At 33.2% G+C, this 12,870-nt stretch overlaps 1 protein-coding gene across 1 annotated transcript in view; it reads left to right on the forward strand.

The window, feature by feature from the left end:
- Positions 1 to 12,870, forward strand: part of FER (FER tyrosine kinase) — a 408,129-nt gene that overhangs the window by 307,121 nt on the left and 88,138 nt on the right. The window contains exon 16 of the mRNA XM_023212257.2: positions 174 to 268. Within this exon, the coding sequence (XP_023068025.1) occupies positions 174 to 268 (95 nt within the window). The remainder of the gene's footprint in view (positions 1 to 173; positions 269 to 12,870) is intronic.

The following is a 12,870-nucleotide window of genomic DNA, read 5'->3' on the forward strand; positions in this document are numbered from 1 at the left end:
GGAAGACTTTACTCATTTGTATACATCTAATTTATCATAATTTAGGGTCATACCGAAATTTTAAAAATTGAATTATGATTCAAGAGTATTCTAGTTGTAAACACTATGTGTGATCACAAATTAATGCTTTATTATTCAAATGATAACTATTCTTATATTTTCATCTCATCTAGAATTCTCAAGCAATATGATCATCCCAATATTGTCAAACTTATAGGAGTTTGCACACAAAGACAGCCTGTCTACATCATTATGGAACTGGTTTCAGGTAATGTGATCTGATAATTTTGCATGATGACATTTTAATGTCATATTTTATTGTTTTTATATGTTCAGTCTCTTTGATTTCTCCTTGTAAAACAAGGATTTTGTTTTACATTTCCAGATAACAAAAGAGTCTGTACCTATAGTCAGTATTTTTATAGGCTGTAACACTTTGCTGTTTTCTAGAAAATGTCGACTGCTTTTTTAAGAAGACAAATTTATTATTAAAATATAGTTACATATGGAATTCAGTTATATATAATCTTTATGTGCAAAACACTAGAAAAAGATAGTGTACTTAGACTTTATAACAGTGACAGTACTATCTTATATTTAGTTCATTGTATATCATTTTCCAAGTACATCTCCACACAACCTCTCTTCTAAATGTTTGAATTAATTTTTAATAATTTTTTTGTAGAAATGGAGTCTCATTATGTTGCTCAGGCTAGTCTTGAACTTCTGGGGTCATGTGATTCTCCTGCCTTGGCCTCACAAAGTGTTGGGATTACAGACATGAGCCACAGCACCCTGCACAACCTCTTTTTTGATGGTCATATGTAATAATCTCACAATGCTTTGAGTCACTTTTGAATTTTGAACTTCTTTCGTATGTGGACAAACAAAAAGGTGATCAGTCTATGAATATATCTTGGTATTTATTTCTGGTGACTTTCAACACCTTTATGTTAACAACTTTTGACAAAAAAAACTTTGAAGTGCTATATTAATAGTATGTTTTAAAGTTTTTTTCATTGTCCAATGTCCTGTTGTAGAAAATACAATCAGAAGTAAAATTTGATCTCATAAACTTTACAAATAGAGTATTTAATAAGTGAAAGGAATTTGCTTTACTTTTAAAAATTATTTACTCATTTTAGGAGAAATTTAAAGAAATATGAAAAACATTTCTAATTTTAATTAAAACATATTAAGTAAACATTGTAGATAGCTCATTAATTTCTGCTTACAGAAATTAATTTTTCATGATTTATAATTATTGGTCCTATTTTGTTATACTACTTTGCTTGCTATTGAAATATTTCTAAATATTACCATGTAACTGCAGAATACCTAGCTCATTATCATCTTTATCCTCATCAGGATGGCATTGTCTGTGTTAGGTACATTATATGTTTTAATAGTTTAAATGTGTAAATATTATAAATACATACTAACATTTACATGGGTGCAAATGAAGCCCCTGAATAATAAGGAATGCCACTGAAAAACTTAGATTTGGGAGATGGGACGGACTTGAGGAAAGGTGATTTTGGTCTTACTGTAATTGTTAAAGGACCATAGATGCAAATTCCAGATGGCAAGTCCAAATTAAATAAAAGAAGATAGTTTTGTACAGGAGCCAAACAAGTGTTTATCTAGACTCTGACTAGTAACCTCTGTTTATATTTTTTAAATGAATAAGAATAATAAACTTCATTAGAAAATTGAAAATATAATGAAAGGTAGAAAATTGAAAATGAAACCTTCCACTCAGTCTATCTCAAAGCTAATTGCTGCTTACAGTTTTTAAATTTTTTTCCAGAAAAATGTTTAATGCAGATGCTTTAAATTTAATTATGAAACAAATTATACTCCAACAGTGTTTCAGATCTTGCTTTTTTTTTTTCGTATTATTATAATGTGTGATGGTTTTACTGTTTCACAGTTATCTATACAATTCTACCTTTTTCTGGTAATGGCTACAGAATATTCCATTTTGTGGATTTATATAATTTATTCAACCACAACTTTATTTGTGGATACTTTGGTCATTTTTATTATTTGTTTTTACAAAGTGTTCAATGAATATCCTTGGACTAACTGTAAGAATCATTTGGAAGTGTATCTGTAGGTAAAAATTCAGTAGTGAGATTGTTGGATCCGAGTTTCTGTATTTTGATTTACGTAAATGTATTAGCTTTTGATTTCTCCCTAAGTAATTCTCACAATCTAAGGGCTTAAAGTGACACCTATTTTTTTACCTGACAGGGTCTGTAGGTTAGAAGTCCTGGCAGCCTTAACTGTGTTCTTTGCTCAGGGTCTTACAAAGCCAAAATCAGGATGTCAGGCTGAGCTGTTATCTGGAGACTCTGGGGAAGAATCTGCTACCAAACTCTTTCAGTTGCTGGCAGAATCATGTCCCTTGCAGCTATACGTCTAAAGTTCCCATTTCTTTGCCTGCTGTCTGCCAGGGGCATCTCTTAGCCCTTGAGGTTGCCTACATTCCTTTTCACATGGTCTTTCTATCTTCAAAGCCAGCATGGGCCTGCTAAATCCTTCAAGTGTTTTGAATTTTTCTAACTTTCTCTTATGTTACTAGGTAAAGAATACTCTCTACTTTTAAAAGGGCTTGTATGATTAGATCAGGCACATCTGGATAATCTTATTTTAAGGTCAACTGTACATGATAGAACATATTATGAGTAGTACTTACACTCATAGGGATCCAGGTATTAGAGGTAGGACATCTCTGGGAGGCCATATTCAAATTCTATCTACCATAGTAGATTTTGCTAAATTCCCCTAAAGGCTGTTTGCAATGTGCAATCTCAAACCTTACTAGTGAACTTTTCATATTCAGTTACATTAAGTTCATTCGTTGATCTTGCAGTTTGAATGCATCTTTTACCCATGAATGATTTTATAGTATTATGCTTCAGTCATTCGGAAAATGTCAGATCACCAAGTCATGCAGATATTTCAAGTAATGATATAACTCATTATGTAATATCACACATTTATTAATGTCACAAGTCTCATCAGAAAAGTAATGGAGGCGGCTGGGAACAGTGGCTCACTCCTGTAATCCTAGCACTTTGGGAGGCCAGGGGGTTGGATCATGAAGTTAGGCATTCGGGACCAGCCTGGCCAACATAGTGAAACCCCATCTCTACTGAAAATAAAATTAGCCAAGTGTGGTGGTGCATGCCTGTAATCCCAGCTACTTGGGAGGCTGAGGGAGGATAATAGCTTGAACCCGGAAGGTAGAGGTTGCAGTGAGCCAAGATCATGTCACTGCACTCCAGCCTCAGTGAAAGAGTGAGACTCTGTCAAAACAAACAAACAAACAAACAAACAAACAAAAACAAGTAATGGAGGCTATCAAGCTCATTGTGGCAGATACATGTTTTGAACAAATCTATAGCACCCAAGTTTTCTCATGCCTCTTTGTAATTCCTTTCTTCTACCTTTTACTACCCTGTCACAGCCAACCACTAAGCTGTTTTCTGTCACGATGAGCATTTCTCAGAACTCTTAAAAAATGGAATCATGCAGTAAGCACTTTTTTTACTAAGTATAATTATTTTAAGATTAATCCATATTGTGATGTGTATCAATAGGTCATTCTTTTTATTGCTGAGTGGAGTTCTATTTAATGAATATACTGCAGTTTATCTATTCAGCTGTTGATAGACTTGGATGATTTCCAGTTTGGGGCTATTCTAAATGAAGTTGCTGTAAACATTCCTGTACAAGCTTCATCTGGACAAATGCTTGCATTCTCTGGGGAAACTGCCTAGTAGTGGAATGAATGGATCATATGGCATTTGCATGTTAAATTTTTTAAGAAACTACCAAATTACTTTCTAAAGTTTTTTTTCTAGTTTACATTCTCAACAGCAGTCTGTGATAGTTTCAGTTCCTCCACATCCTCGTCAGCACTTATTTGGCCTGGTTAATTGTTGGTCTTTCTAATAATTCTATATCTTATTGTTATTTTAATTTGCCCTTTCCCACTGAATAATGATGTCATGCATGTTTTCATGTGCTTATTTGACGTTTGTATATCTTCATTGGTCAAGTGTCCAAATCATTTGCCTATTTTAAAAACTGAGTTGGTTGGTTTCTTACAATTGAGTCTTGGTTCTTTACATATTCTGGATACAAATCATTTTCTCTCAGTCTATGTCTTGTCTTTTCATTCTCTTAACAGTGTCTTTTGAAAAACATCTTTATTTTGATAAAGTTTAATTTATCTATTTTTTTCTTTTATGGATCATACTTTTGATGGTATATCTAAGAAAACTTCGTTGAACCCAAGTTCCTAAAAGTTTTTTTCTTAATTTTACTTTTAGAAGTTTTTACGTTTTAAAATTTATAGTTGAGTGTAGGACCCATTTCAAGTTAATTTTTGTATATGGTGTGAGAAATGGTTAGAAGTTTATATTTTTGGCATGTAGATATCCAGTTGTTTCAGCACCACTTGTTTTAAATGACTCTTCTTTCTCTCTTGACTTAACTTTTTACCTTCATATAAAATTCATTTTTCCATACTTATATGTGACTTTATTTTTGGACTCTGTTCTTTTCTCTCAATCCTTTTGTCTCCATGCCAATACCACAATGTCTTGATGACAGTAGCTTTATAATAAGTCTTGACTCAGAAATGAACCCAACCATATACAACCAACTAATTTTTGACCAGAAGGCACAAAGGGGAAAGGATAGTCTGTCTGGCAGGTAGTGCTGGGAAAACTGCATTTTCACATGCAAAAGAATGAAATGGGACCCTTATTTATACCATACACAAAAATCATCTCAAATTGGATGAAAGACCTAAAATAAAACTATTTCAGAAACTATGAAACTCCTAGAAGAGAACATGGGGAAAAACTCTGGGACATTGGCCTTGGTGATGATTTTTTGGATATTACAGCAAAAGCTCAGGCCACAAAAGCAAAAATAAATAGATAGGACTATATTAAACTGAAAAGCTTCTGCACAGCAAACAATCAGTACAATGAAACAGCAACCTACAGATTGTGAAAACTACTTGGAAATCATATACCTGATAAGGGGTTACTATCCAAAATGTATAAAGAACTCATACAACTCAATAGTAGAAAAACAAATAACTCAGTTTAAAGATGGGCAGAAGAGGCTGGATGCAGTGGCTCACACTTATAATCCCAGCACTTTGGGAGGCTGAGGCAGGAGGATTGCCAGATCCAGGAGTTCAGACTGCCTGGGCAACGTAGTGAGATCCTGTCTCTGTGGATTTTTTTTTAATTAACCAGATACAGTGACGTGTGCCTGTAGTCCCAGCTACTCGGGAGGCTGAGATTGGAAGTATCATTTAAGCAGGGAGGTTGAGTCTGCAGTGAGCTGTGATCATGCCACTGATCACAACAGATGTGCCACAACAGAGGGAAACCTTGTCTCAAAAAAAAAAGAAAAAAAAAAAAAATCACATACAATGATGTGCCACAAGAGAGCAAAACATTGTCTCAAAAAAAAAAAAAAAAAAATTTAAGACTACAATAAGATACCATGATGAATAGGAAACTTAGCACCTTAACCTCCAAGTACAATAATGCCTGTGCTTATCTGGGTAAAGCTGATTAATTTTAGAAAACCTGAAAAAAGATGTCAATCTCAACTTTGTCTTTCACTAGGGATTAGTAACTACCCCCTTCGTTTTGACCTGAATGTTCTTTTTAAGTTCAGAACTTCCTGGAAGTAATTAAATGTTAAATTATCTGGTACATTGCTCAGTTCACACAGACGCATGGCCCTTGGCAATCCTCAAACTCATCTTAATTTTAAAATGACTTATGACTTTGAAACTTTTCTGAAGAGTTTTCACCAGACTTAAGATGTTGTCAAAATTTTTCTCACCTCTGTAACATGACATCTTATTTATGGTTTAAAAAAAGTAATTGAGTTGATTCAGTTTATTTTAGGCTTAGAAATCTAGACATGATTATTTACATTGTTCTCATAAATGTCTTTAAGATTTACATATAAATCTTTCAATTATCAAAATTCCTTTTCTTTCAATTTTTTATTTTCATTTGTAATTTCTATAGTACATTTCACTAATTTTTGCCAAAAAGTTAAATTGTTTTAAAAAATAAACATTTCACCCTTCCCATTTACTGTGAAATTTTATATGGTCACATGATTTTAACAGTCAGTTTCAGTTATGTGACTTCACAGCTATGGAAGGTTACTATGGTAGTTAACTGGCAATGACAGTTTCAGCTGCTTTGGTAACAAATCCCAGCATTTGGAGTCTGGATACTTGCCTGGCATTTGTGTCTTTCACTCTTGATAAATGTAGAAAGGATAAATTGTGCCAACAAAGGATTAAGGAATGTGACTCCTGGCTTGTACTCACTAAAAGAGTCCTCAAAGTCTGAACTGGTGCCTTTCCTAACATAGTTTAACCCATTGCCAATTATATTACAATTTTACTTCACAGTAATCAGTTTTGAGCCCGATTAAAAGAACAACATAGTAATTCTCTAATTAATATTTCATTCAAAAAATTTTAAGATGTAGCCAACTCAGTGGCTGAATTTTTTAATGTTGCAAACATTACTAAAGAAAACCCAATACTGTGGAGTTTATTATTTTGTGTTGTTTGAAGATGATGGTAGAATATTCCTTTAAAACAACTTTGATATGAGCCTAAATGCATGCAATTATAAATTAGTGCACAGTAAGTTTCAATTTGGGAGAAATGAGTACTTTTTTCTTTCTTATGGTAACTGATACTATCTAAATCTAGACATTCCCATTTTTATTTTATAATTCAGGAGTATTACATTACTAAAAGTCACAATATTGTGCTCTTGGTTGTCATTTTACATCATGCATAATACGTTTGATATATGCATTTTCAAAACAAGGTTTAGAAAGATAGCAACTTTAAATTGATATTTCTTTCTGACCCCGGTGATACCTTGTATTACTTTAGTGTTTCACTTACTACTTAATATCCCAAAGCAAATACAGATGGAATAGTTTAAACTGGCTATTCCTGCAGATACTAAAGCCACTAATGTCCTTGTAAATTGGAGTTACTTCATTTAATTTACATATGATATAAGTTGGTAACCTATTGGTATTCTACGTGTGTGATATTGACCGTTTTCCCTATTGTTTTTTAGGTATACTCTCTTACTAGGCCACTCTTTTTTTAGTAGGCATCTATTCTAGTAGTATATATTCTTTCCCAGAGGTTGAGCTAAATGATAAAGACATTAACCCAGAAGAAGAGTATAAAAAATGAAATAAAAATATAACTATTTCAGGTAATAGGATCGCTCCTGTAAAGGAAAAATATCTATAACTATTACTGTGTCAACTCTTTGAGTGATTTTAAAGAGTGCCAAGGGATTTTTTTCTATTAATGAGGAAATGTTGATATGTTCTAAGAAACATTAAGTTTTCATGGTACATTTGAGCGATAGATGCATTATGTATGTCTGAGTAGTATTACTCATATGCTTTTTACGTTCTGAGCTTCTGATGGCATTTATACCTATAAGTACCTTCAGCAAAGAGGCAAGTGGCATGGTGAGCGGGACAAAGCATGTTCTGAGCCACTCTTGCTCTTAGATTCTGTTTTTTAAATGACTTTCTGGTATTTGAAGTTCCTTCACAATTGAAAGTGTAGGAGTTATGAATGAACATTTCTTTAAAGGTACTGTGAGTTTCACTTTTGGCTTTGTAGGTGATCATTTATATATTTTTGTTACTATACATGGAAAAGTCTTAAAATTCCAAAAGATGAACAAAGGTTAATGTAATATTTTAAATAATAAGAAAATGTACTTTATTGGCAGTCTACTTATATTTGATGCAAATGTTAGAAGTATGAGCAGGACTGGTAACTGGTGAACTCATTTGAAATAAAAACCACATTTTATGTAAAATGGCTTGTTTTTACAAATAGATTTTTACCATAACCTATCCAATATATATGAATCTAACAGTGTGTATCAGTGTGAAGTTTCGTTTTATCAGAATTGTAAGTCAAGCTATAATTTCATTAAAACACTTTGGAGCCAATACTGTTTTTCCAAGATTAAAAGACAACTGAAAATCATTTTAATCAAAATTAAAAAAAAAAAATGTGTTGAATTCAAGTTAAAAGTGAATATTGTTTTATTTTTTCCTGCTTGCACTGATGTACCATATATATTCAGAATCTATTATGTAGAAACCAAGTAAAAGCCATGATCTTGTCAGCATTAGCCAAAGATACTGTAATGCCACTCTTTTATTTGTAAATTTTATACTTTTTAAATTATAAGTTAGCCTCTGTATTCAGAAATGATGACGATAAAATATATCTGGACTCTTCTCAAGTTTGTGGAAGCAATGAACCTTACGCATTAATATTAAGGAAGGTAAATCAGCTGGGCTTGGTGGCTCATCCTGTAATCCTAGCACTTTGGGAGCCTAAGGAGGGTAGAGCGTTGAGCCCAGGGGTTCACAAATTCATTTTGAAGGATTGCATATTATATTAAGCATTGTATAGCCTCTTGTCAGTGAGATGTAAAAATAATATTACAAACTGTCGTAACAAGGTTTTGTATATTTGGAACTTTTTAATTTTTTTTTTTTTTTTTTTTTTTTTGAGACAAAGTCTCGCTCTGTCTCCCAGGCTGGGGTGCGGTGGCCGGATCTCAGCTCACTGCAAGCTCCGCCTCCCGGGTTCACGCCATTCTCCTGCCTCAGCCTTCCGAGTAGCTGGGACTACAGGCGCCCGCCACCTCGCCCAGCTAGTTTTTTGTATTTTTTAGTAGAGATGGGGTTTCACCGTGTTAGCCAGGATGGTCTTGATCTCCTGACGTGATCCGCCAGTCTCGGCCTCCCAAAGTGCTGGGATTACAGGCTTGAGCCACCACGCCCGGCCTGGAACTTTTTATTTCTTTATTGCTTTCATTTGTCCTTTTCTGTAAAACTAGATTGTCATTGGTACCTTTTTATAGGTGTGTATTTCAGTTCCAGAGATAATATGATTGAGAGCCTAATAAATATACCTACAAAATGTAACCTTTGTTTGAAAGAGTAAATTTGCCTAAATTCTTCTGGGTCAAACTTGAGAAAACATGATCACATTTGACAATATCGACATTCAAAATGAAAGCTTTTATACAGCAAAGTGAGAGTGATTAAAGAGGTGACTTTCTATAGTGTCTTTAACTTTTTATTGTAAGAGATTACATATATTAAATATTTTCAGGTTAGAATCTGTTTTTTTAAGACCGTCTTCTTCTGTGTTTGTCTGTGTTAGTATGAGGAGCCTTTAGCAGATCATTGATAAAGACTTCAAAATGAAGTCTTGTCTTATAAGATGATACCTGCTACCAGCAAGTGTTTGAATCTCTGTATTTTCTATCTTGGCTGCTATAGATTAAGAAATAAACCCTTTCTATAGTTAACACCTATCATGATTTCATGCCATTTGTTGAACAGGATGAGAGACTCAAATATCTATTGTTTTACAATTTTTTACATCTTTATATGTGCTTTTTTAAAATAAAAGATTTTGTACATAGGTAATTACATAGCACAAAATTTATAAATATTATATCATTGAAATTATTTGCTTTTAAGAATCAAATTTATACTTCTAAATTATTTTTAAGTTAAGTAGAATTTCTAAACTAATGAGGCTATAATTTGATGGAGCTTTATTATTTCAAAAATCGTTGAAACCCATCAGTTCCGATAAAAATAAACCCAGGAGATGCAATGATTAAGTTATATTTTGTTGGAAACAAATGTGTCATCCTGTATTTAAGTGACTGAAACTTAGAAATACACCTGTTTTTCTTTAAGACTTTCTGTTCTTTATAAACCTGTTGTTATGATATTTGGATTAATTACACTAGTTGTTAAATACTTACTGAGCACCAGCTTTGTTCCATACAAAATACACTGGTGAAAAACACATCAGTGATCTCTTTTCTCAAAGAAATCACAGTGTAGTGGGAGAAACATATGTTTAACAATCACAAATTTATTTCAAATTTGATATGAAAAAAAGTGATCAGATGGTAGCAGGTGGAACCTGATTTGTTTTAGCAGCCTTAGGAAACATCATCTGGAGGTGACATTTGTGTTAAGATCTGGAAGATAAAAATAACCTTTGCAAAGGGCTAGGAAAAGGCTCAGATAATAGCAAATGCAAAAACCTGTGGTGGGAAAAGGCTTTCGTGTTTGGGGAACAGAAGGTTAGAGTGACTGTGGCTCAGTGAGCCTTAGAGAGACTGGCATAAGATTGGAAAGGTAGGACCTTACAGGTCAGGGTAAGCAATTGGATTTTATTTGCCATACAGTCAATCGTGTGTTAGGGAGTGGAGTGACTGGTTTGTTGTTGTTGCTGTTGTTGTTGTTGTTGTTTTCAATTTTCAGAGATTACATAGGGGACACCAAAACCATCTTTCTGTCCATGACCCCTGTTCTCCTTAGTTTCTCTTCTTGGAGATAGCTACTCTTACTTTTTGTGGGATTTGTATTGTTGTTATTTTTGTTTGTTTAGTTTTGTTTTTATCCTTCCAGGGCTTTTTTATGCAAATGGAGACATATATGCATATACATCCTTTTTATCATGAATGATAGCTTGTACACTGTTCTACCCTCTTTTTTTTATTTGATAAAATATCTTGGAGTTATTTACATCAGTATATGTAGATTTAATTTATTCTTTCAGCAGCTCAGTAGTATCTGTGTCTCCTTGATAATTGTGTTTTCTAATCATCTGCTACTATAGTAATACAGAGTGCTTCAGTCAAAATTTTGTACATCTATGTTTTCTTTCCTGTAGATACGTATTTTGGGTTAAATTCTACTCTCTTGAATATCTAAATAGATATGCTATAGGAAAGATTCATGAACATTCCCAAAAATTTATACCTCTAGATCCACAGTTCAGGCAGCATTTGATTTGAACTTAAGAGATTTCTAGAAAAGATAGTGGCTCTCGGTGGAGCCTGTGCTTCCAGAAGCCTTTATAATATTTTATATAAAAGCAGGTATGTATAGGAGATGAGTTTACAAATAGTCAAGCAAACCCCATATTGAGCCGTGATCATAGAAGGAATTTTACTGTCTATGAATAAGAATATCAGAAGGTTTTTTTTTCTGATCCCTCTGTATAATTTCCCTTCAGACCAAATTTACTGTATTCCAGAGTACTCGATTGTGGAGTCAGAATTTCTTTAGAAAACTGAGAAAGCCCAGTGGGAAACATGCCTGCTCCCAAAGCGTTTGGGTCTTCTCAGTCATCATTTGTGTTGCTCTGTTATTACCTAGTTTAACACTTATAAAAAGAAATGCTCAGTGGAGTAAAAAATGCACTGTAATTCTTATTTAGGTGCTGTTATACCTGGAGGTGACTTTTGCCGGTCTAAACATGACCACTGTGGCTTTGGAACCACATATGATTTTAAAGTATTGCTCTACTATCATCTGTGTGACTTTAAGCATGCTACTTGATCTCTTTAAGCCTCAACATTTTTACTTATAAAATGGGGAAAGAATATAATGCTCAAAGGGTTAAGTGAAATAGTATATGTAAAGAGTGTGGCTCAGTTCTTAACTCATTCTGAGTTCTTAGTAAATATATTACCTGCTGGTAAATTAATATGAGCTGAGAAATAACATTATGTAAAGATTGGATTTTCAGTTCAGTGAGCTATCATGTTCTTGTAATGCCTAAATATTTCAGAATAAATGATATCCAGTCTTTGGAAAACTCAGTATTTTCATAGCAGTAGTCGTCACCCATTTTGGCTTAGACTGTTTAGTCCAAATGTTAACTAACTAATTAAAAAATGAATCTGGGGCCTTTAATTTTTTTTCTCTTCCTACTAGACTATTATAAAAAATTAATTTCAGAGAAAGAATGCTATTAATGTGTAGATCAGTAAACCTTTTCTTGATATTTGCAAATGTTAAACCTTTAGATTCTAAGGAAAAATCATACAAACACAATACAGCAGCTTTCAGTAGACCAAACATGTTATAAAAATCAGCCATAAATATAGAAAGGAATGTGTGTCTGAGGTGAGATACAAAAAAAAAAAAAAGATTATTTGTAATAGGCAAGAGTTTGGAAGGCAGTTTGGCTAAGCAAAATCACAAACTTAGAGATAGTAAGAGACAGACAAATCAAAGTTAGACGACACGTGGATAGTTAATAGGTGGCTGAGAGGACAAGAAATCTTTAGAGAATTTAAAAACTGTCAGAGATGGATAAGAATGAATAGAAGAAACATTTCTGAAATGTGCTGAGACACATAGGAAACCAGAGTATGTAAGACAGGGTTAAATGATAAAATAAGTTGGGTGCATTGTCTCCACTCCCTGAGTATATTGAAGATAGATTTATGAAGAGTTTAATTTTAATAGTTTAGGTGGAAAATGATTGTGGTATGAAGAGTAGCTTTTGAGTCCTAGTGAGGATAGGTTTTGGTAGTATTCTAGAGAAAAAGACAAGGTTGTTGCCAAAAGAAGAAAAGATATTAATGTCAAAGATTGTTTAAAATGTCCTTCTATTTCCAATTCAGCATTGACATCCCTGTGTTATTTACTTCAGAAGGATGAGCCATAGAATTTTTTTTTTCTGTTTAACTCTAAGTGGCTTAAGGAAATAAAAACCTTAATGTAATGGATGATGAGTAAAATATTTGGTCTGTTTTACTTCATTTGTTATAGTTTTGTAATTCTTAGTGTTGAATGGACAATGAAGTTGTTTTATAAATCTACAGTCACACGTAAGTTTATATTTTTATATAAGTTTTATATAATCTAAAGTCACACATAAGTTATAGGTTTGTAATTCTTAGTGTTGAATGGACA

The sequence above is a fragment of the Piliocolobus tephrosceles genome, chromosome 4 (assembly GCF_002776525.5).
Source record: "Piliocolobus tephrosceles isolate RC106 chromosome 4, ASM277652v3, whole genome shotgun sequence".
NCBI classification, from domain to species: Eukaryota; Metazoa; Chordata; class Mammalia; order Primates; family Cercopithecidae; genus Piliocolobus; species Piliocolobus tephrosceles.